This window comes from Carettochelys insculpta, chromosome 31 (assembly GCF_033958435.1).
Source record: "Carettochelys insculpta isolate YL-2023 chromosome 31, ASM3395843v1, whole genome shotgun sequence".
NCBI classification, from domain to species: domain Eukaryota; kingdom Metazoa; phylum Chordata; order Testudines; family Carettochelyidae; genus Carettochelys; species Carettochelys insculpta.
The window spans coordinates 3,292,548-3,318,524 of NC_134167.1; the positions used below are offsets into that span (position 1 = coordinate 3,292,548).

Consider the following 25,977-nt stretch of genomic DNA (forward strand, 5'->3'; position numbering starts at 1 on the left):
TTAGTCTTTAAAGTGCTACATTTCTGCTGGTTTGTTCTGTAAAACTGTTATTGATAGTGACAGGGACCAGTTTTACCCACCCACTGATCTGTGACAAGCCATTTTATTTCAGTGATTTCGCTGCTCTTGCTTATGTGGGGTGTGACCTGCTATGGACTGCAAGTCCTCTGGTATTTTATTTCCTAACTTCCATTATCCTAATATCTGACTCCCTTTCAATCTTTGATGTATTTATCCTCAATTCTATGGTAAGGTAGGGAAGGCCCATAATAGACAGTTTACACATATGGAATAAAGAGGCACAGAGAATCTAAATGACTTGCCCAAGGATCACAAAGGAAGGTTTGGCAGAGAAGGGAACTTAATCTGTTCTCCCACCTGACAGGCCAGCATCTCTGGTCACTAGGACATCTTTCTACGCTCAGGGTGGGAACCATTTACTATGTTTGCTTGTGCCTACCACAACAGGATATCAAGTCTTCCCAGTGCCACCACCATGTAAAACATTAAACAAACAAATCAAGCACAAGTGACAAGGACAAAGATCAAAGACTTTATTTCCTGGAGCTCCAGTGTTATAACTGCAGCAGCATTTCAGAAGCCAAACTTTCTGCGTTATTAAATACATGTTGTCAAAAAAGAAAACACAAAACAAAAACAAAAAAAAACTTTACAATCTTGAATTAAAAAAAAAAGAACTGGAATTTTAAAACATCAACTTAAAAAAAAAAACCCCTTAACACATTCTCTCCCTTAAAAAAATATGTGCGTTTGTTGCAGTCACAAAGCAGCAATACAGCTATTTCACATACAAAATTTGTTTTAAAAATGTCAAACAGAATGTTAGTGGTGGAATAGGAAATACTATTTTTAAAAGTTGCAACTCAACGGCCGTGTCTACACTAGCCAAAAACTTCGAAATGGCCATTTCGAAGTTTACTGATGAAGCACTGAAATACATATTCAGTGCCTCATTAGCATGCAGGCGGCCGCGGCACTTCGAAATTGATGCGGCTCACTGCTGCGTGGCTCGTCTAGACAGGGCTCGTTTTCGAAAGGACCCTGCCTACTTCGAAGTCCCCTGATTCCCATCTGCTCATAGGAATAAAGGGACTTTGAAGTAGGCGGGGTCATTTCAAAAAGGAGTCTGGACGAGCTGCGTCAATTTCGAAGTGCCACAGCCGCCCACATGCTAATGAGGCGCTGAATATGTATTTCAGTGCTTCATTATAAACTTCGAATTCGAAGTCTGGGGCTAGTGTAGACACGGCCAACATGGCTTTGGTGGAAATCCTTTAAACTGGGAAATCCAACAGGCAAATATTGGAGTTGATAAAGAAAAGAGTTACAGTTGAATGAAGTCCTGCAAGAAGAGAAAATGCACAAGATTCCAAAATGTCTCCATTCCACGCTGAAATTATTGGTCCGTGTTCAGTTACACAACCCTGGCAATACTCTGTATTAAGGGGCTAGGTTTTCAAATATTCACCACCCAACATTTTCCAAATAACTTCAGTCCTGTGTAAGTTTCCAAGTAAATGGTCAGATTCAGTAGAAATCAGCAACTGCACTGGAAACGCTTAAAAAAAAAAATAAATAAAAAAAAACTTGCTGCTTCTATTGGTACCTAAACAACTCTTCTGAAAGTTTGTTACCAACTTTAGGCAGCACTGAGCCCTTTGCAAGCCTGGCCTTTTGTTTCTGATCTTGTGCACCCCAGACCCTTCAAGGGTAGTAGAAACTTCGCCATTGGCCTCCAAGGACATATATTCAGGCTTGGTCTGCAGGTTGGTCAGAGGTCAAGCTGAGATATCAATACAAAGTAAATACTTGCCAGAATTTATGCAGGTTGCTGTAGAGTTTAGTGTGTAGAAATCAACCTCTTGTTTTATGATGGAAACAAGCTGTTATAGCTGGTCTTATTCTAAGGTGAGAAACTTAATTCACTTAGGATCAAACCTGAGTTAACGAATTGTAAAAACAGTCTTATGTGCAAAGAAGGATCTAAACAAGGCACACGGCTCTTCAGTTACTGCTAATGACTGTCCAGAAAAATTCTGCCGTGCAATATTAGGGGGTTTTCTTTCTTAGGTACCCAGCACTGTGAATGTCAAGTGAGGTTCTGGCTTGTTTTACAATCTTGTGTGCTGATGAAGCATGAGCCAGGATGGAATCCCAGATCCCTCTTGCATCACCCCAACCCCTCTGCAGTGGTAACACAGTAGTTACTTGGTAAAGATTACGAGTAGCTGCCAATGCATCCTTAGTCTGTTGAACAAGGTGGTAATACTTGGGACTTTTAAAGAGCCCAAGCAAGTCAAGTATCCATTTCAATCTGGACACTCAAATACCATCAACGTTCCAAACACTCCACAGGATTTTTCCCCCCCTTTAGAGGTGGAAGATCTGGAGAGGTCTTCAGACTATGACATTTACTTCTTCTTAAACCATCACTGAAATACTGCACTTTAAATGTTTACTACTTTCTAAATACCACACACACTCACATATCACTTTCAAGTGCTAAGAACTGAAGAATACTTCTTGAATGTTGCTTGCCCATTAACTGGTCACCTCTTAGAATTAATGTAGACACAGTCTTCTCACACCAAGTTTAAAAAGCCTTCACCCCCCTACAACCCCCCCACTAAAAAACCAACCCTCACAGACTAGGCAAAATTTCGGAAATACAGGCTTGAATTTTGGCTGGTTTGTGCTCAATTCATACCTGAATGGTATTCAGTGTATCTTTGACAAGATTCTTCCCATACAGTCCACACACTCTCTCCCAGCTCTGCTCACCTTTAATGAAAAGTTAGGGACAGGATTTTTCCAAGCAGCCTAAACACACTTCTAAATCCTTTGAAAGCTCCAGGTTAAAAACCTTTCCAAGCTTGCTCACCAAGCTCTTCATACGAAGATCATCATGAATGCTTTCTAGTGTTAATACAACAATCATCTCAATTTAAAAGCTCTGTATTTGAATGTAAAATAGCAGCAACAGACCTGAAAAGAATGTTTCATAATTCCTTCTCATCTGTAAGGAAACATTTACACAAGCTGCATCTACGTTCTCTAAATTATTCCTTGCAGTGATTTAACTTCCCCAAATAACTACTTGCCAACCAAAGTAGTTGGCCAAAAACTTAGCCTAATGCATGAGTATGACCACATGACAGTCACCACATGGTAAAGAACCTAATGGCCAGTTTGTCTCATTCAAACCTTTGGGACATTCCAATTTCACGGAGACTCTTCATTATTAGATACAAACTAAACTGTACCTTAAATGGAAAAACTCCAAGTAAAATTAAGTGCAAGTATTAGACATGGTAAAGCTTTTCCCCCCTTCCATCAGGTGAGCAGAAAAATGACTGATACAAGGTATACGATGAAGACTTAATCTGGTGTTAGAGGAATGTCAACTCCAACTCAAAAAAGCAGCTTCGAGTTCTCTCTGTGTTGTCCTCAGGCCCTCAGCCAGCCTTCGCTGGTTTCTGAAAATTTTCCTTTAAAAAAAAGATTCTTCCACAGTGCAATTTGAAAAACCCATATGAAATACAAAAGAAACAGAAAAACTGGTTATATACAAAGTGGTCAAACTTAAACAAACAAACAGAAATACTGCCTGCTGCAGTATCAGTTGTAGGAGTGTTTAAAATGTTTATAGTTTCATTCGTTGGGGTTCAGGTATCATCTACCTTTTCATAGAGAAAACCCTTTGGAGGGAGGTTACTAGTCAGTTAAATTTCCAGAACAAAAAAAATCCTGCTGGTTTTTCATCAATTGTAACATTCGCTACCGTGTCCTCCTCGGTACATAACTCGCTACTAGTTAATAAATTCAACATCTTTAGGAATTAGTACAGTTTTGGTTCTTTGGACACTCAAAACCTTTCCATCTTCTGCATTGTTGCTGCACTGACTTTAGAGAACTTGGACCAATGAACAGACATTTAAAATTCAGCCCCTGTATTTGCAAAATTGGCTGGTTTAATTTGGGGAGAGTGGCCAGTGTTTTTCTAGCCTCAAGTGAAGGAGCTATGCCTGGTAAATGATGGATTCTGAATTACAAATGTAAGACCATGAAGTACAGAGGCAAAGCGGAATGGTCCACAAGCCCAGCTTGCAAAAAAAGCCTGCACAAGATAGAGAATTGAGGGTCCAATGCACATTTTTTGAATGCACCAAGTTCTTTTCTACAGAAGCACAAAATAGAGCACAGGATTTCATAGCAGCAAACTGTCCCAAAAGCACTAAAATCCACTGACTTTAGGTTTTAGGACACTTCATTTATACACACACTAGTTGGACAGCCAGCTGCTATTTGCTGGCTTTGCTTCACAAAAGGGTTTTGATTCTGCTGGTCTCTTGTTTAAGGTTTCACTTTCCAAGGGCTTCTTTTTGCACTATTGCTGACCACATCCTTAAGGTCAGTATGCAACTCGTACAATTAAGGACATCTTACAGAACTGTAAACTGATACTCTGCTCCTGCACACTTATGCGCAAGAGTAACACACTGCACGTAAGCAAGCACAAGTCCTGCACTGGGCTACTGCTGTGGAAGCAGGATCGAGGCATAAGTGGAAAATAGATTACGAATAAATAAGAGGAATGAAACCTATTAACTATTACAACACCAAAAAATGTACCTTTAAAATAAATTTGCCCAAAATATTTGTCTTTAAAAGTAAGATTAAGTCAGCTACTGGTGTAAAAAGTAAACTAAGGTTTTCCAAGAGCAACCAGTGATTTTGGCTGTCCCACTTGAGATCCTTTAAAAGGAGACAATTTTCACAAACCAAGTGCTCAGCACTTTCCTAAAGTCAGGCCCCTTTAAGGTTTCAGGTGGACATCAAAACTGGAGACAGCCTACACACCTACAGATAAAAATCCTGGCCAGTGTTTTTGGGTTAAATGCTATGATTAAAGCCATTCTGGCTCTAAATATAAAATAAATTCTTTGATTCTCTTACATGTCACAATGGAAGAACTCAGCTTTTTTTGTCTGTTTGTTTTGTTTAAATAGCTCAACTTCCAGCTGTAATAGTTTTAAAAATTTTACATAGAAAAATAAAGGATAAACATTATCCATCTATTGTATGTCATATATAAAAATTTGTTCAGTAACACGATATTTCTTTCCTGTCAAATATCCCACAATTCTATATTTCCTCCCTGTGCAGCGTAAATTTTCTGGTGAAGTGGCAACACTCAACCAGAGCTTACATATGGGGGGGAGGGGAATCAGTAATTTCACTTCTCCAAAGCTATAAATATATTATAAAAAGTCACTAGACAATTGGATTCTAGCAAAGAGGTGCCAAATTTCTTCAATGACCACTTAATTCCCTTCCTGCCTGAGACAGAAAAGTGAAATTCAGTTGTGAATCCACAAGAAGTCTTGCATGTTTCACAACACTAGAGAACCCCACAGAGTTTGCACAAACATCCCCTGGACCTCAGGCTCACTCTACCCAAGTCTTTCAATAAGGAGATCTTTTTTCCAGCTTGTGCTTGGTGAGGAAGTACTTAAAGAATTCATACACTGACCACGCGATGGCAGTTGAAGGCATCTGGTAAATGACACGAGCCTGCACCCCTCGGAAATACCCGGGGATACCACCCACCTGATAAACTGTCCTGAAAGCATTGGCCATTCCTGAGAGGTGCCCACTGATGTTCACTGAACTCAAGGCCATGTTTTCCTGAGTGTTAAGTAATGTCTTGCAGACATCCAGGGGCGTGGTGGCTGCAGCTGCCGTGGCCCCTGCAATGGCACCAGAGACGATGTGGGAGCTGGGGTTGTATTCCCGGCGCGGGTTGATTTGCTCCTGCACGAACTCGTACGTGATGAAGTGAATGGCTTGGAAGGGGATGTTCATGGTGAGCTGCGTGGTGTAACTTCGGTAGAAAGCACCCAGCCCTTCAGTCCTGTGCACTGTTCTGACGCACTCCCAAACATTTTTGTAGGGGGAGTTGTACATCTGCAGCCGTTGCTTCACCACTGCACTCGCAGGAGGTCAAGTGGCACCAGAGAGAATGGACAGGCAGCCAATGAGATAGAAGAGACACAATTTAAACCCAAATTCTTTTGTCAATACCAACATCCCAACCTTTAGCTGTGTTCCTAATTCACATGCATTACAAGTCTTTCCTTCACCTCAGGGAGCAACTTACTTGACTAATGCGGACCATAGCAGCATCTGTTGTATCTCTCTAAGTGATAATCATCCTATCCAAGTCTTCAAACAAGAACATTAAGGCTACACAATTTACTCCCAACTTCCCTTACTCCTAACCAGGGGCAGGAGTACCAGCCCGAGGGCAGGCACCCTGTAAGTTTGATTTAGCACATCCCTACCACGCAAGCTAAATCAAACTCCGGAAGATTGACCACAGCAGCGTCAATCTCCCCAGAAGTGCAAATGTAGCCTCCATGGTAACACTTGCCACAGCAATACGCCATTAAGGCAATGGAAGTGCAACTGCACGTTAAGTGACTTGCTTCAAGGCTGTACAGAATCAGTGGCAAAGCTAGGAGTACAATTCACAAGTCCTTGGCTTGTGGTCCCCTGCTCCAATTAGCCACAAGGATGTTGCCTCTTCACAAGAATGTGTTTAACCAACTACAAAGCAGATCAAAATTTCTATTTTGGGAAACAAATGTGAGTTTTCACAACAAGTCACCAGACAGTTCCAATAAATGCAGTGAAATCTAATAAGTATAGTGTTTCCCTCAAAGATAGTTTTTCCTGAAAGTGTACATTTAGAGTCCTCCCCGCATTTTCCACAAAGCACTTCAAAACATAACAGATGAAGGCAACAGCATATCAAGAACATTCACAACTACGTGTTTATCCTTCTATATTAAGCCACATGGAGCAAGATAAGGAGTGCTGGATATTTTAGGTCAGGGGTTGGCAACCAAAATATGAAGAGCATTTTTTTTTTAATTCAGTAAAAAAATCTCAATAATTCAAGAGCCATAATACACGTGAATGAGAGATGGTTCTTAATGTCAAACCATACAGTTTGTAATCTCTATTTTAAGAGCAGTATACACACAATGATTTGTAATGTGATACATGTTTACAGCAGGATGTTCACAAACTTTTTACCTATTCTACTTCCTCACACTTTACACATGTGTTTGTATCACAATCTTGCTAACCCTCACTCCTACCCACTTTAATGATGCCAGTTTTACTTTACATTTAATTTCAGTTTTCTTTCTTAATGTGTTTTGCCCTTCACAGGAGCAATGTTGCACATTTCCTGTTCCTTGTCCAAAAAAAAAAAAAAAAAAAAAAAATCAAGACTTTATAGCAACATGACCAAAACACACACATGGTATCATATCCCACAGTGCACTGCATATATTGAAGGGACAGTTATCCAATGTTTCAAGATCACATATTGTTTGCTATTGGATAGGAGTTGTTCATCGTTGGGCTTTTAGACATTTAACATTTCTCAAAAATAATCAGAAGGGATTTTTTTTTTTTAAATTGGCAATTACAGCATTGGAAGCCACAAAAGAAGTCAAAGAGCCGCATGTAGTGCCAGATGTTGGTTTGCTTGAAAATCCAGATGGCATTTTGTGTTCAACATTGAAAGTTATGGGCTCTGACCACCAGTTATTCTGCACGCCATCCAGTGTGTTTACAAGACAGTAGACGTCTCTGTCTGGAACAATATGGCCCCAATGACTACAATCGTGCAAAAAAATTTCACCCCAGAAGTCTCCCCATAAGTTTAAAAAGGATGCACATTGAGGATGCCATGCAGAAACGCAGAGGAGTTCTACCCAACTATATTACCTACTGGGCTCTGCTACCAAGAATTTTCTTAGAATTTCCCCAAGATGATGCTCTGCCCTCAGAATGGTACTGACAGAGCTAACCCAACAAATGCAGAATTTCTACCTATGCCTGCATGACACCTTTGCAGCACACGCTGGTTTTTGTTTTACCCAGTATCTGGCTACACAGATGGTTTTTCAATTAAATAACAAGCTACAGAGTTTGGGGGTGAGGAGGCGGCTTTTTTTAAGCCAATCAAAAACAAGAGAGCATTCAGACAGTCTTGCTCTTCAATAGCTAGCTTAGAAAAGAGCATAAAGCTATTGGCTACGTCCACACTAGCCCCAAACTTCGAAATGGCCACGCAAATGGCCATTTCGAAGTTTACTAATGAAGCGCTGAAATGAATATTCAGCGCTTCATTAGCACGCGGGCAGCCGCAGCACTTCGAAATTGACGCGCCTCGCCGCGGCGCGGCTCATCACGACGGGGCTCCTTTTCGAAAGGACCCCGCCTACTTCGAAGTCCCCTTATTCCCATCAATTCATGGGAATAAGGGGACTTCGAAGTAGGCAGGGTCCTTTCAAAAAGAAGCCCCGTCGGGACGAGCCATGCAGCGGCGAGGCGCGTCCATTTCGAAGTGCCGCGGCCGCCCACGTGCTAATGAAGTGCTGAATATGCATTTCAGCGCTTCATTAGTAAACTTCGAAATGGCCATTTGCGTGGCCATTTCGAAGTTTGGAGCTCGTGTGGACACGGCCAAAATCAGTCAAATGGAGGACCTATTTTTTCAGTGTGTATTATGACAAAGTGCTCAGAATCCACCCAAGGGAGAAGTTGAATCAGTTCCAGCTGAAGCAACCAAACCTTCTTAGCTCAAGATTACTATGGCCTTTAGCCCACAGCCAGTGAAGAGAGTTGCTGTTGCATACTACTCGGCTGGGGAGCTTCCAAGCAACTTACTTTCCCCAACTCAACTCCACTTGCACATACAGTAAAGGACATTACCTTCAGCTGGATTCATTACTGCATCATGGAGTAATGTGGCCATGCTTCCCGCTATCCCTGCAAAACAGAAGAGTTCCTGTCATGTTAGAGTTCTTGACAGAGTCCGTAGGTTAGTACAGACTGCTCCTAAGCTACAGTTTCAGGCAGGAAGTACATCAAAGTTATGCAACAGCCTCAGCTCCCACAATATATTCTCAAAGTTCAGAGTCCTCAGCTCTTAGCTGAAGTACAATAAAAGCCATCTGTGGAATGGGCTGGAAGGGACATCTGCTATGACTTAATGTGCTGGCCAATGGAGATGGGTCAATAGGAAAAGCCATGATGTCTATCCTGTTTCCTTAGTACACGATGGACGTAGGCTTCATCTATGCTACAAAATTGCACCCATTTAACTAGATCAGTGTAAATATATGCAAGCTACTCTCTGATATAAACAAGGTTAACACCGGTTTAAAAGCATTTTTAAATGGGAGTTTGCATCAACTTATCTAAAGTGATTTTTAATGTTTAGTTTAATGTAATTTCTAATGTATTTGAGGCCTTACTTATTCTTTAATTAACCACTGTTCGAAGAGCTCCACTTCAAGCATAGCTAGATTTCCCTTGAGCCTCCGTTGGCGGATTTTTCTATTGCTTGTCTGGATCTTCCAAGCAGTTCTCCTTGTCCTCAACATTTCCACTCCTGCTGCTGAAAGCTTGTACCCTTTTGGCAAAGAGCTATGGGAAATAACTACTCCTATACAATCATGTGCTTATGAAAAAATGAAGTGCTGACCTACACAAGTATTACTGGCTTAGCTGTCTGTTTGGGTATGCGGGGCGGGGGGGAGAGGGAAAGCCAAAACACCCCTCATCAATATATTTAAGCCAATAAAATCCTCTAGTGTGAGCACAGCTACAATTTAGGATGGCCAAGGGAATGTGCACAAGGTGTGCCAGTATAAAGTGCTAATACACTAACAAGTGTCCAACTAGATGGTTTTGATAATATAGCTACAATGGCAAAACCCTCTGTAGAGAAGGGCATTATAGCAAGTCGCTTAATGAAAACAAAACCTAGTGCACATCGGCTCTGCTATAGGACATTTAAGAGCAGAGGGCAGGCAGATGCCACTGGCCATCAGTTACAGTCAAAGCTTTGAGTACTGCACCAAAACCCAAGTAAACCTATGTCAGCACAGTAAGAACAAATCCCTGTTTTTTTTAAAACTACAAGCGCATCCACCAGGCTACTACTGCATTGTATTTTTAAATGTTCAAAGGGCTTGATATCACTACCGTTGATCCACCAGAAAAAGGATGTCCACTATTGCATTTAGTTTCAAGACCATCTCAAAATTAATTATATGCTATGACAGTAGTTTGGGATTAACACACCCAGACAAGAGAGTTATTGTGGGACTAAGACTAACAACCTGAAAGAGCTTCAGGGGGATTGTTTAAGGCCAGCAGGGACTATCGTGATCTTCTAGTTCATCCTGCATGACACAGACCTAAAGGTTTCACCAAGTGACTCCTGCATCCAGTCTGTAACTTGGATTGAGCCAGAGCATTTTTCCTATGGTTTGCTGTGTGGCAAAGATCAATTTTGGTGGAAGGAAGAAGAAAGTCTGGTGGCTGGCAGACCTCTTCCAGAGACAGTATCTTACCACATACAGTGTTGTGCATTGAAGAGGGACACATGTTGTGAGCACTGTGTCTGGACTCTGTGTACGTATATATGCAGCACCCCCTTTTAAGAAGCCTCTCTCCATAGAGGTTCCAATAAGTCTTTTTGGCTCCCTTACCTAGTAGGAGAAAGAAGAAACCCACTCAAGGGAGAAGGCTACAATGTGAAAGCTTCTTTCAAAGCGAATCTGTTCTCCACAGGGACATGTAAACAGCTGGGATATGCAATTCCCAGCTCAGATACACATGGGACATGCCAGCACTGATTTGGCTTGCACAATGAAGACTGTGTATGGCGATGATGGCACAAGTGGCCACTTGGGCAAGACAAGCAAATAGGGCCTGGGATGGGGTTGTACTCAGGGGCCTACTCTGAGCTGCCAGCCATGCCACTGCTACGGTGCTGCTATTTTTTGGTATACTAGCTCCATCACAGCTAGCATGTGTCACACCTGCCTGCCAACCACTTGCAACCCACCCCCTACCATGAGCAGTTACACTTCACGAGTCAGTGCAAGACCAGGGTGAATGCAACAAAAGGAAGCAGGGCCCAGTTTCACCTGAAGGACACATTCAAGGAAGCCAGACCAGAGCAGATGCATGGAGCAAGCAATTAATTGCCAAGAGCTGCACAATACCATTGGCCAGGTGGCTATTTCCTCCATGGTGAATAATGTCACTTAAAGTCCTTTTCATTTTTTCATAGCAGGCAAAATACATTGCATGGGCAGGGCCAGCCCCCAGCATGGTGACGTTGATGCCTCGTAACGGTCTCCAGAAGCCTTCTGTGCGGATAATCTTTTTCAGGGCCTCAAACACGCTCTTGTACTGGGCTTTGGGGTCTGGCTGCAAACTCTGCATTCGGGTCTGTAAGGAGAAGAAGAGTGTTTTAGTTAGAGGTCCTCAGAAGAGCAAAGGTGTGAATTGTTCTCAGGCAAGCACCACTCCTGTGAGCCAGCATGCACTTTCCTTCTTAGGGACGTGAACATCTTTGATCTGCTAAACTCTGACATCACTAGGTTGTGCCATATTAATCCACAGACAGCAGCACTGAGACGCTTCCGAGAACATTCAGCCAAGGCCAAGGATAAGCTCAGCGTGATATGGAAGCTGTGAAGCCCCATTCAGATACTCAGATGTGCGTTCCTGTTACCTCACACGGTCCATCACTGGCATTCTGGAGAACCCCCAGTGGCCTTTGCTTATGTTAACCTCCAGACAAGCAGGGGTCTGCTAAGTCATTACCAGCTACAGCTCGTTAAAGAAGAGCAGCCCCCCAGGGAAACAGACAGCTTCCCCATCCCTGTCTCTCCTTCCCAGTGCTGTACCATAACACACACTGGCTCCCAGCTCCAGGTCACCCAAGAAATTGGTGATTGGGGTGCTCTCCTACAGGCAGCATCTGATGAAGTGAGTCTGTGCTCACGAAAGCTCATGCTCAAAACTTTACTGTTAGTCTATAAGGTGCCACAGCACCCTTCATTGCAGTTAAAGAAATTGGTTGTGCAACGCGAGCCAATGCTGCAGACATTCCAGCAGCATGCCAGCAGGGGCTGCTATAGCCTAAGCAAGACTTTGGGGCTCTTTCACAAAGCAAAGTGCACCGACACCGGCACAGAGCCCAGGAACAAGTCTCTTCCTTTGCTGCAGAGAAAGGGAATGTATTAAGGACTGTTAGGCCTAGCAGCCCATACTGCATTACATCCAATACTCCCCAGTGATGGCCAAGTGTTTAAAGTGTTTGGCATGATTGTGTTGGGACGATATAATTCGGTAGTTACATATTCAAAGCATGAGTATACAAACGGGGTGGGTCAGTTAGGAGATAGCAAGTGTACCAACTTCCTCACTAACGGAGTTTGGGTTGAGCAACATATGAAGCATCGAGCCTGCAATGTGCCTTTTTTTTTTTTTTTAATTAAATAATCTATACGCCATTTCCCCATTCCACCTCTCAAACCTCTTCTAGCGATTGTCAGGAAATGACCAAACAGAGGCAGTTTACCAAAGCAATTGAAAAGCGATCAAAAGTCACCTGGCACACAGTTACTGAAGAGGCAAACAGAAAGAACTTGCAGAGTTTGTTTTGGAGAGGTAGCTGTGTAAATCTGTGTCAGCAAAAACAATGACGAGGCCCGTAGTACTTTAAGGGCTAACACATTTATTAGGGCATATGCTTTCATTGGTTGCAACTCACTTCATCACAAGCATGAAGTGGAAGTTTCAGTTGGCAGATTGATAAACATCTCACAGAGATGGGAGTGTTACATCAGAGCTAATGAGGCCAATTCAATCAGGGTTGATGTGGCCTACCTCCCACCATAATAAGGTGAGAATACCTAAAGGGGAAAATTACTTATTGTCATGAGTGAGCCATTCCCAGTCCCTGTTCAAGAGCTTTCAAGTTGGCACATGAATTTCAACTCAGCAGTTTCATGCTGCTGCAGAGTATGTGCAACCTTTTAAGCAATCTAGTAGAGTCAATGTTAACATTTGTAAACTCTCATATCCAGCAGCCGTGGGATTGGGAGGTTGCTGGATATTCAAATATTATGGGTAATACAGAGGTATATCTAGCAATGCATAACACTAAAGAAAAACAAGATTAGATATTAAGAAACAAACATGTAAGCAGAGTACTTTATTTACCGACAGTAGTATTGTACACTATCAACTTATGGAAAACTTAACTAAAATTTACTTATGGTTAAAATGCCGGTTATATGAGAGTTCTGGATAATAGAATGCCAAATGAGAAAGAGTTCACTGTACCATGCTGTGTGCTTACCAGAACCTTCACAAACTTTCGTATTTTCCTGCCCTTTTCCACAAAGTGAAGTCACTTTACACAGAAATGCTCATGGAATTATTGCAACAGACTGCCACCTACAACAGCTGAGAGCACTTTGCAATTAGAGGCAAGCCTGCAACATTCCATGCCTCTGAAACAGTAACATTTTTGTCTTGCTCCCAGAACCAGGTAATTTAAGAACGTTGTCAAAAGGTGAAGCCTCCTGGAAGAACAAGCACAGAGGCTTTCCACTTCGTCAGCAGGAGAATCCAGAGCAACCTAATGCACATGGGAAGCTAACACAGCTGACAGACGAGAAACGTTTGCTAGGCAGTGCTATGTAGTCACACCAGAAGCCGGGACTGCGACCCTACAGGATTATTTGACCACATAAAAAGCAATTTCCGCAGAAGTTCCACGTTTCTAACACTATCAAAACAAAAAACAGTCAAGTAGCACTTTAAAGACTAGCAAAATAGTTTATTAAGTGAGCTTTTGTGGGACAGACCCACTTCTTCAGACCAACAAGTGGGTCTGTCCCACGAAAGCTCACCTAATAAACTATTTTGCTAGTCTTTAAAGTGCTACTTGACTGCTTTTTGTTTTGATAGTGTATAGACTAGCACGGCTTCCTCTCTGTTACGTTTCTAACAGTAGATGGCCAACCTCATAGCTCCTTACTCACGAGCAGAAGTGCCCAGTGCCGCTGCTTTCCCCTAACAGAACATTTAATAGGGCTTGATAGCACAGCGCCCGTTTTGAGGAGAGCACACGTGGTCTCCAAATGTTGAAAAATGCCTTTGACTCAACACTCCATGGACAAAACAAAAACAGCAGTCACGTAGCACTTCAAAAGTTTCTGTCTACTGCATCCATTAGCTCTGGGAAAAGCAGCATGGATATTTTCAGCAGCTAGTTCTAAGGGCTCCTCTACTGCTTTTTACTCCTGCACGGGAATGCTTTACATACTATTACTAGTATCTAACAATATCTCTCTAGCTCCCCAGTAGAGGATATAATGTGAATTCTCCAAGGTATCAAAGCAAATGAGTCAGGAAGAAAATCCAGGCATCCCAATGCTCGGTCTCCTACGCTAAGCCTAGAGTCTCAGAGAGAGAGATGTGTTAGTCTTCAGCTGTAAAGACCAGGCATCCTGTGGCACCTTAGAGAAACCAACAGATTTATTAGTGCATAAGCTTTCCAGGGTAAAGCCCAGGTCAGACGAGCTAGCATGGAAGTTCCACAGGCAAAGAACAATGAGAGTAATATCAGGGCTTTTTTTTAAGCTATTTAAGTGCATCTCCTGGCCTTGCACTACATCCAAGTGCCAAGTGTTAGACTGCATGAACCATTCAGGTACTTGCTTGCCCATAGAATACCCAAATGAAATTGCAGGTTGTAAATTGGTTTTTGCCAAGCCAGTTGAGCAAACCCCACTTAGACCTAACAGATTCATTAAACAGATATAATGCACATGAAGCTAGTTCTAGACAGTGTGGGTGGGGCTTTTTGTTTGGGGAAGGGTGCAGTTATGATAAAAAAAAAACACAGAACTTTCATTTGTTAATGGACAGAAGTTAATTTAAAGCTGGTGCATTGCAACTGTTGAGCCGATGAAGTACATCCAGTAGCTCTAAGCACAGGGTGAGCATCCTGAGCTATCAGCACTTGTAACTTGCGGGGGAAACTACCAGAGAGAAAGAGAGAGATGCTTGTGGTTTTAGTTAATTTGAACCTCTCTAGTCCGGCACCCTCAGACGCTGCCAGACAACAGATGTTCAGCCTATATTGCCCTTTCTGTAACATTCTTCCTTCAGCACACCATAGAAAAGACAGGCATATTTAAGTATTTTGGTAGCCCCCACTGTCGCCGTAACCAGCAGTCTCACAATCATTGACATTTTAGTCCTCACCACCCTCAGGAAACTGTAAAGTGTTATCCCCATATTACTAATAAGGGACCAGAGCAGAGAAAACAATGCTTTGTGCAAGGCTGAGCTGAGAGTCCACTGCAGAACCAAGAATCCAATCCTGATTCCTCAAGTGCCTTAACTACAAGTACTACAAGGCTATGCTTCCTTCCATGAGTCATACACTTAAAAGAGAGAGATTAGGCAGTCAGTCTTTAATTGACACCATAAATCATACCTCTATTATATAAGCAAACGCTTTGCACCACACTCAGTCAAATCCAATACTAAGAAAGGTTTACGCATATGGTTACAAAGCGTGTCAGAACTTACCCTGCTTAATGTAAAAGCATTTAGAATTCATCTAGCCCTTTGCCAGTTATAAAACCATGGTTCCTTTGACCCTCTCTAAAATACTCTGGACACAGGGTGCTAATTCCATTGAGCAGAAATCCTGAATGAACTCTAAAAAGAGACAAAGTTTGAATGAAGTCCAAAAACAAAGACAAAAAAATAACTCCAATCCCAAAACAACCTACCCCACAAAGTGGCCCAAGATCATGAATCAAAGAAAGGTAAGTGTAACACAAGTTTCCTGTTCAAGGCTGTTTCTGAAGTTTAAATCAAGTTCCCTCAACAGCCCCAATGCCACACTGCATTCACTGCCATCTAACAAAAAAATGCATTATATTTTTTCGGGGGCGGGGGGGGGGGGGGATAAAGAGGACCTAAAGATCTGACAAGCAAAGGAAAGTTAGACAGTGTCTTACAAGATGTGGAAAAAATGAATTCTATCACAGGCTGCATGCTGCCACTGACTTGACACAAAGGAATATACAGCCTCCAACCTATTTTCATTGTTTTTTTTTAAATTTATACCTGAGAAGTCACACGAAGGGCCATCTACTTAAGGGACACTAAAAGGCAGTCAACACTGGACTGAGTACAAGACTCGTGGGTTATTCTTTCAAGCTGACTGAGCAACCTTGGGAAAGCAGTTTTCCGTTCCCTGTGCCTCAGTTTTCAAATTCCCATTACATATGTCTAGTTGCCTCAGCAAAGTGCTTTGAGAGCTCTAGAAATATGAGTAATGGTTCTACTCTGAAGCGCAAGAGAAACGTCACAGAATCTCACCTTGTATTCTGAGAAATTCTTTCCAAAAAATAGTCGAGAAAACCACCAACGCAAAACAAAACTTTCCCTGAAATTTACGCATACAAACATTGCTCCACTCGGCTGGCATATTACTGCCGGCATCTAGCTATGTCTAGAGTGCAGGTTTCTGTGGGTAAAGCATATGTCCAGACTGCAGATCTCGGGGAAGAAACGAGCTGGTGAGGAGAGTTCTGTTGACACCCCTGTGCGCATCATTCCACGAGGAAGAAGGGGTGTCTTGGCAGAAGGGTTTTTCTGATATTTGGTTCTGTGTAGGGCCAAATGTCAGGAAGCCTCTCCTGACAGAGCTACCAGCGAAAGACACGTACATTTCAGCAAGCAATTAGTGGATCTTTTGCCCACAGCTCCCCGCAGTCTAGACACAGCCCCTATGTAACAAGGGCAAGTAAAAATGAATCATTTCTTCAGCATCTGAGCAAGTTCAGAAGCCAAGCGGATTCCACTCTTTAAAAAAAAGTAATTTTAGCAACTACAAATTTAGAGGCAAGGTAATTTACTCCAAATGTGCAATGGCTTCACCTCTCCCTGTCCCCTTTAAGTTTTAATTGCTATGAGTAGCTAGGACTTATACACCTTTTTGAGGCACTGAATCCTGCAAACACATGCTGAGCTCGACTTCACTTTATGCTTACATTGCAGCAGTGCAGTAATACCTACATGGAGTGTGATTTTTGTAACACTTTTAAAGAGGGACCGTCCTAGTGCAGCCACTTATACCAGTAGGGGAGAAAAAAAGCACTCAGCTTATTTTGCTCAAGGAACTTATGCCAGCAAGAGTTCTCTTTTAGGTATAGTTTTTAAACGGTGTCTACACGATGAGGGTTTGATGGGATGGCATCAGCAAACCTTCTCTAGCGCAGCTCAGGCCTCACACAGTCCTCATATTTGCCTACTTGGGAAAAACGACCAGAACAGCTAAACACAGAAAAACTGTTCCGGAATAGTTTCCCCCATAAAGATATATATTCCAGAATAACTGCTCTGCTTTGAGAGTGAGACAATTATTCCAGAATAAAAGTTTATTTGGGAAGCTATTTTAGAACATTTCTTCTGTAATATTTGATTCTACAATGGCTTTTCTGGAACATTTCCCCAGTTAGGCAATTCTCAATGAAGTCAGTGGGAGTAAATCACATATTTAAGAAGAGAAATATGCACACATACTTGGCTATATCTGGGCCTCAGACCACAGCTGTTACTGATGTTCAAGCTCCATTCTTTTGATATTCACTGGGCCAGGTTTGTTTTATCATTTTAGAACACACACAGTCCATGAGTCTGTTGGCTGAAAACCAAGAGAGCCTGTTTAGTTAAACCCCTACGCCAAACAAAAACTTGAAAAAACAGTACAGTTTGCAAAGGTGACCAATCACAGGCACTAATGAAAACATGTGACAGTGCACAAAGAACTCAGAGAATTTTGAAGTGCTTCTGTGCCACGCCTTCTTTAATCAGACAGGTTCACGACTTTTGCACAAGTTAGAACACATTCTGGTCCAACACAGAAGAGTGGGATTTTAAAAGACAACATTGTTTCTTTTATTAGTAAACAGTAATGATGCTCTCTGTGCTTGAGCCTGTCCAAAGCAGCAAGTGCCAGCCATTAAAACAAAGCACCTGGCCCAGTGAAATGCCAAGTACAATACCTTACCTACTTCTGATTGGTTTATACTAACAGCTGTCAGGAGTAAGCTATATATGATGGAGTGTGTGACCTCGGAAACCTGACTTCTCTTCTTACCTCTGCCACTGGCCAATTCAAGACAGTAGGCAAGTCACTTGCCTCTCAGCTTGTTTTCCCATTTCCAATATGGGGACAATTATATTAATCTCCTTTATAAGGTGCTTTGAGCTCTTAAGAGCTATGTAAGAAATAGGTATTCTTCTTAATGAAGTCTAATAGAAAATAATTGTTTAGGTTCACTGCAATTAAGCATCCCATTGACTTGAAATTCTAGGTGCAGGCACATAGTTAATCAGCCTTCTTTTATTGACAGAAGTTAATTTTCATCATAGCACCAAAAGCATTCTTTGCTGTTTTCAGGCAAAGAGAAATGGCATGATAATCAAATAAATAAATGGAGACTGAATTTACAGTAGCAGCTCAAGGTCCTAGTCAAGCTCAAGACACCACTACACTGGGCACTTCACATACAGTGACTGTGCAGGAGCTTCGTTATAATCTGAATAGACACAGGAAAAAAATAGTAGTATCCCCATTTTACAGAGGGGTAAAATGAAGTACAGTGAAATTAAGGCTATGTCTACAAAGCAAAGAGACCCAAAGCAGTGAGACTCAGAGCTCGAGTCAACTGATTCAGGCTCATGCTGCAGGGCTCTCTCTGTGACTGAACCCAAGTGACTCTGGGTACGCCTAACAGTAAAAGTACCCGTGCAGCAGAGAGTCTGAGAGCCTGGCTCTAGGGACTGAGGCTCACACTGCGGGCGGGGTGGGGGGGAAAACCCAAAAAACACGTCAATGCTCCTGCTCAGGCTGGAACCAGGGTTCCGCACCTGGCATGGGAAGGGTCTTCCAGCCCCAGTGGAAATGCCCACACCGCTGGCTTTAGATCTGCAGCACACGCCTGAGTCCAGCAGGGGGATTTTGGGGGGGGTTCTTTTTTTTTTTTTTTTTTTTTTTTTTTAAAAACACTCTGTGTAGAGGTCATCGAAGCAACATGCTTTCTCTGTGACCTCTGGCACACAGGAACACCACAAATGCCAGCCCAGGTTTCAAAGAAGCAAGACGTGTGCTGAACTATCAAAGCAATCTTGTGCCCTCATAACTATAACCCTTGTTCCCTCTCTCCTCTTGTTCCCTTCTTCCCCCAGAACCAGACGTCTGCAATCAAGACCTTTGGACCTGAAGCTGTTCAGATAGCAGGGACCACATTCTATTTCACACATGCTGCAACAATGGCTATACAGTTGCCTACTAATTTACAACTCAGCCACAGGATTAGAAAAAAGAAAAAAAAAGAAGACTAATAGGTTTATGCTGCCCTGTCCAACATGTTTCAATGTCCGCTTTTGTATTTCTGCAACTGGTCATGAGTTCTTGCAATATTAATTCCCTGTATTAGAGTGATCTGATCCATCCTAACTATTCAGCAGCTGAACTAGCTGTATTTCAGTGTATCAGTATTATGCAGCAGAACCTCATGTTTGATGCACAGAAACTACTATGAATTACAATTTGCATCTAAGCTCCTATCTACAAAAGCAGCTCAGCATAACAGTTTGCTATACCAGCAAAGCTGCACTTTTGTCAGTACAGATCACTTCATTCACAACACTCACCCTTCCTTGTGCATGCATACACCTGCCCCAAGCCAAACAAGCTATACTAGTAAAACAAAAAAGCAGTCCCGTAGCACTTTAAAGACTAAATACTTCTTTACTGGTGTTTAAAGTGCTACGGGACTGCTTTTTTGTTTTGATAGTGCAGACTAGCATGGCTATCTCTGTTACTATGCTAGTAAAAGTGTGACTGAGTTGGTGCAACTGCTTCCAACAGGAGGAGCTTTTGCCAGCACAGCTATGTTGGTCAGGGATCAGAGCTCTTCATTCCCCAGCCATCACAGCTGGGATGCCTGAAGAAGTCCAGCCTCTGGCACTACAAATCAATACAAAGGTTCATTCGTTCATTTTTTCAGGACGCCTGTGTGAAATCAGCAAGAGATTCTTTACAAGACTAACATCCTTATTACGTAATTGATCAGAAAGTTTTACTCCTGGACAGTTAAAATAATCCTTATTGCATAAGCAGCAAAAGCCTATAGAACAATTAAAGTTACCCAGTTAAGCTGGTTTCCATTTACCTAAAGGAGGCAATGCTGAATACAAGCCATTGAATTCCTTGCAGAAAGCCAGGATGTGAGGGATGTACATGACCAGCTGGATCATTTAACACCTATCATTCACCAGCTTGGACTGTGGATACACTCAAAAACTGTTACACAGATGCTTTATAATAGCAGTTTGATGGGTGCATTTAATGCTTAATCCAAAGTCCACTGAAGGCGATGGGAGTGATAACTCCTTTAGGCAACACTACGCTACAGGGATGCCCAGTGTTATTGGTCTTGTCTCGGCAGGCAAGTGAAAAAAGAAATCAAACGTTAGCTTAATCCCCCTGGCTCCCTTCCCCAACATATTCTAGACATTATTAGTAATTTAAGATCCTTAGACAATTAAAAAAAGTGCACCTGTGCATTTGGGAGCTCTTCTGAGGCAGACATTACCTGATCTCATGCTTTTAGTCAGCATGTGGCTCTTACAGAGAGCTGGCTAGACTTCCTACCACACCTTGGATTATTCCTGCTCTAAACATGTGCATTACTTCAGTTCCTGCTTCATGATCCAGGCCTTCAAACAAAGGAGGAAGCTATCATCTATGTACAAGATGCAAAGCAGAACCATAGTAACTAGTAACCCAAAAAGATTCAGTGCTGCATACACCAGTTTAACCCCCAAGTTCTACTTTGCAGCTAGCACCATATTGAAGTTCTAACTACTAACCCCTTCACAAGAGTCTTATTCCCTATCTCAGAACTTCCATTACTGCCATTTCAATTCAACCTAGCAATATGGCAGTGATTCTGAATTTGTGTTGCAAAAGCTACTTGACACAGGATCAGAAGGATAGCAGACAGGAGGATCAGTGTTCCCTGTAAGTGGAGGGCTTGTGCAGCTGCTCAGGAGAGATTCAAATGCCACACGACTGATTACCACAGCACTCACAGTTAGCTTTTGTTTCTCCTAGTGGGACACATCTGCACATGTCTTGGTGCACAAAGTTTATTCTGCACATGGATGGAAGAGATTAGTGGGAACATTGATCAGGATACCACAAGGCTTGAGAAACCCTGTGATATACCAAATTTCTTCTCTGCAGCCTTCAACCGGTGTACAGTAGTCCCTCAAAATGTGCAATTTACGGTTGCGCTTAACTCATGTTAATGTGAGTTAAGCGCAACTAGAAATCCTGCTTCCCCCAGCCTGCACAGCCTCAGTTCAACCCCACCCAGCACAGCCCCGGCTCAACCCCCTGCAGGACCACGTGGCCCCAGCTCAACCCCCTGTCCCCCTCCCACAGCCCCATCCCACTGCCAGGTTTAATCCTCCCCAATTCCCACCCCCAACCCCAAAACTTACCTTTCAAGAGGAGTTCCAGGTGCTCCTGCTGCTTCCCTGGCTGCAGAACATGCATTCCGCCAGGGAAAAAGTTGCCCCTAACTTACACAAAATTTGAATTATATGAAGGTGCGTGGGAACGCAACCCACACATAGCTCGAGGGACTACTGTATACTGTTGCCATGTGTTAAATCAACAAAGTTTGGTTGTTTGAAGAGCTGAATCAGGGAATACACCACAACAGTGGATTTTCAGCAGTGGAATCCAAAGTGCAGTCTGCAAAGCACTTTGCACATGGTGCACAGAAAGCAGAGAGATCACAAGTTGCCCCCTCATTTCCAGTTGAGAAACTCCATGAAAGATGTTAAAGACACATTATCTTCCTAATAAACATTCAGGGAAATAAATGCTATCCCTGCCACAGGAACACTATTCATGCAGCAATGGGAAGAGGTGAGGTTCACACTACAAAAAGCTAGAGAAACTAAAATCATCAAGAGATCTGCAACAAATTAGATTTAACAGATGGAGGAGATGGGTATTGGGCAGGACTAGGTAGCAGTGTTGGAGGGCTGATGCAGGCAGGTATCTGCGGTATCATGTCAATGAGTTATTTCAGCAGAGCTGGGGTAAATAATGGGTAAGAATTTTTTAAAGAGATTTTCAAGGGTACCAAGAACACTGATGGACACATTGTACAGCAATATTTATTTAATTTTCTTGGTACATGTGACATAGCCTGAGAAAAATTAGAGCTTACTTAAATCAGTAAATTGCATGTCAGATTAAGGACCTCTTGAATTGTGCAGTTTATGGTGTTTCCCTGGAAGTTGCACAAATTTAATCCCCTCTATTTCACCACTAGAATTATGTAATCAAGCAGAAATTCAGAAGTCTTCTTGTATGCAATGTTCAATTTTTTTAGACAATGGAAATGTAGCATCACAACCAACATGTGTTACAACAAGCAATCTGCTGGAGCTTCTGCTTCTCTAAAATCATTGCTGTAAAACTCACCATTTCCATTACCAAGCGAAACTCATAACAAGCCAAGTTTTTCAATAGTCCAAGACATGAAATACCATCTCACACTGCATAATGACTATATCTCAAAAAGTTTCAAAACAGTCAGTGTAACCAATGAATTCCAGCTATTCGACTTCCCTGGTATAAAATACTTGTAAGTACTTTGCAAACTCTTGCTTTTACCAGGCAACTGCATTAATAGAATAGTTTCACTGTCACTGCAGGGGACAAGAAAGTCACCCACATAAATCAGTGCTAAAGGGAGAGGTTCTCTGAAGAAGATGAAAGCTTTGGCTTACCTGTAAAACAAGCTTTCCTAAACTGTATCAGACCATAGGACACACACAAACTCCTGATTTCTTCTTCTACTTCTGACAGACACTGAGGGCTGTGGTGAGCCAGTCAGGCTCTGTCTTGGTTCATCACAGAGAAAGAAAAAAAGCTTACCTGTGCACTGGCAAAGTTGGATTCCAAACACGTTCCTGTAAAACCCCCCATTTATAAGATTTTGACTTGAACAAGCACGAGTCGAAATTGTGAGTGACAGGGAGCCAGAAAACCGACCACCGCAGCAGCATTGGTCACCTGCTTCAGGGCTCTCCGCCAGTCCCAGGAGCCAGGAAACTGACCAGAGCTGCTGTGCTGGTCAGTTTCCTGGCTCCCCTGACTTGTGCGAAATTGGAATTATACGTGGTTGCCACGGAACACAACTATGTGTAAGCCGGGGTTATTGTATTAAGTATTACCTACTGGCCCGACAAAGACCCAGGATGTATTGCGTTAGGCCACATATGAAGACACGGCACCTAAAAACATTCCCCTGACTGAACAGGCTTTCGATCAAGGTACACAATGGAAGGAGTATCATCGTCACTTTACAGACTGGAAAACAGATGCCAACAAGCTTGCCCTAGGGCAAACAGGGTGCTTGTGACAGTCACGAATGATGTATCCCATTCCATACCTTAAGCACACAACCAACAGTACTTTTGGTGTTCCGCAGTGCACTGGATGTAAGTCTGGGGTCAGATGCAGATGATATAAAAAGACAGTCTGTCTACAGGATAGAGCACTAAACCAGGACCCACAAACCAATTCAATTCCTGGCTCTGCCACTGAGTGTCTTTGGGCAAATCTCTTCCAATCTCCATAACAATACCAACTCCCTCCTTTGTAAAGAGCTCTGAGACTTAAGAATGGAAATAACACTTTGCCACCCAGCTCTTACAAAGTGCTTTCCATTTGTTGCAGTGTGCTGCAGCGTAACTGTTGCCACTGATGTCAGCACAGAACACCTGACAACCTGAAACAAATCTCTGTGAAAGAAAGCCTTGAATCAGGCTATTAAAAATGTCATCCTGGGGAATGGAAGTCAGTCAAGGGTGTAACAGGAGTTCATAGCAAATGGGAAGTTCCAGGAAACAGAGGGCTGGGAAAGTCCTTGGCATTGTCATGTCTACAGTTTCTTCAAACACTGCTGCTGAAATTAGCTCCTCTTTCCACTTTCTCAGGTGCTTGGCTTCAGCTGGCACAGGAGCAGCTATAAAGACACCAATAACTCACATCAAGTTTCACCACGGCATCGTAAACCTTTAGGAGAGAAACCGCAGACAGAATCTTCAACTTCCGAGTTCTGCTGTTCAAGCAAGCATGGAAGCTCAACAGAATGCCCACTGATGGAAAAGGAACACAGGATTAAGAGAGAAATCAGGTTGTTCAAAGTAGTAATCTTTTTGCTAGAGGAAAAAGGTTGTTTTTTTTTTTTTGGCAATCTACTGTCAGCTTTCCTTCTTAACCCATCAGGTTTTGAGAGACGAGACACAGTGGAAGGTAGTATTTTCCAGTTCTGTGTTCTGCTCACCAGGTCTCAGAAGATCTGAATTCTAGTCCCTGTGTGACTTGAGACTAGCTGCTTACGGTTCTTGCTTCAGTTTCCATAGCTACGGAATGGAGGTAACATTTAATCCCCTTAAATCACTTTGAGCTCTCCTAAGGGAGGGCGCTCATTTAGTGTGAAGTATTGCAGTCAAGTCACCACACCCATCAGAGAAAATTTTACATTGGTCTTATCCTCATTACCGGATGGATTGATGGGGCAGCGATCAATTTATCACATCTAGTACTGACCGCCAAATGCTCCTCCATCAACTATGGTACTCCACCTTAACGAGAAGCCCCAGGGGAATCAACAGGAGAGGGCTGCCTGTCCACACATTGCAGGGAAGACACAGCAAGAAGTAGATCTAAGTACATCAACTCCGCTACTCACTTAGCTGAAGTTGCTTAACTCAGAATGATCTCCCCCTGCAGTGTAGGCCTGCCCTTAGTAATCAGACTGTGAAGGAATTTAGGACTTTCACACCACTTGACCATGAAGTAGTTTTCAATAAATTTAACCTTGCTACAGAGGAGCTCTGCTTAAAAGAAAATGGACTTTACTTTCATTTTCTCCCTCTCCCTAATGATTTCCCGTAGAGGAAATGCCCTCTTGAATAACACTGGAAAGTCCTGAGTGGTGATGTGCAACTATGACTTGGCAAAACACAGTGAGCTCATTATACCTGCCCATTAGCATGGTGACAGAGGTCTTCAGAGTTAATATAAACCACTAACATGGGCCGTATGGAAAGAGGATGCCCACAAGGAATGCTGTTTTACAGACTTTTAGAAAAAGCACACTTGATCATTTCTAATCCTGTGACCTAAAAAGGCTGCAAGAAAGGAACTGGCTCATGGTGCGATACTCTTACTGAATATAAGTCAGGAATAAGAAGGGAACAATCGGGCACAGGAATATTTCCTGAATACGTATCTGTCAGTGTGTCTAGTACATTAACAGTGTCTGATGTGGATGCTGGAATTCCCTCCCCTTCCCTAAAAGTCATCCTTCTGCTATGGTTTCACACAGCCATGCACTTACTGTAGCTTATCCCTTGCATGAGCACCCAACCCTTTTCATGTCCCTCTCCCATTTAGCAAGATGGAAAAGAAAAGGCAAGGCTAACCCAAGTCTTTGAGATCTCTAAGTCACAATTAGGATAACAGGCTTCTAGATTGGGTGGGCGAGATATGGCGCATGGGCCGCATCTGGCCCACAGACTGCCCCCCTGGGACTCTCCGGCACAGAGCAGCCACACTCTATTAAGCAAGTTCCTGCTCTGGACCCTGGGGAAAGGGAGGCTTTACATGCACTGCCCTACTGCCTAGCAAAATCTCTGTTCCCATTGGCTGTTTTCGGCAAATAGGAGCTAAGCAGTTTTGCTGGGGTGTGGAGCAATGTGCACAAATCTTCCCCCCACCTGCTCCCACACATCTGGATCAGCAGCCATTCTGAGCTCTCTCAGGCTGCAGCAAGCAGGGAGCCTGCCTCCGGGTCCTGCAAGGCTGTTGGCTAAGAATCATCTAGCAAAGCACCTCGCAGCCACCCCAGCCCCTCCCTTCCCCAGACCACGCAA

General features: G+C 42.8%; 1 protein-coding gene across 3 annotated transcripts in view; it reads right to left on the bottom strand.

The window, feature by feature from the left end:
* Positions 1-536: 536 nt before the first annotated feature.
* SLC25A37 (solute carrier family 25 member 37) overlaps positions 537-25,977 on the bottom strand; it is a 28,565-nt gene continuing 3,124 nt past the window's right edge. For 2 of the 3 annotated variants that reach the window (XM_074981756.1, XM_074981757.1), the window contains exons 2-4: positions 11,121-11,349; positions 8,815-8,871; positions 537-6,008 (exon numbers count right to left, since the gene is read on the bottom strand). In XM_074981756.1, the coding sequence (XP_074837857.1) occupies positions 5,488-6,008; positions 8,815-8,871; positions 11,121-11,349 (807 nt within the window). In that variant the 3' untranslated portion in view covers positions 537-5,487. Of the gene's footprint in view, positions 6,009-8,814; positions 8,872-11,042; positions 11,094-11,120; positions 11,350-25,977 lie in introns of those variants that run through there. The other variant, XM_074981758.1, reaches the window with a different exon arrangement.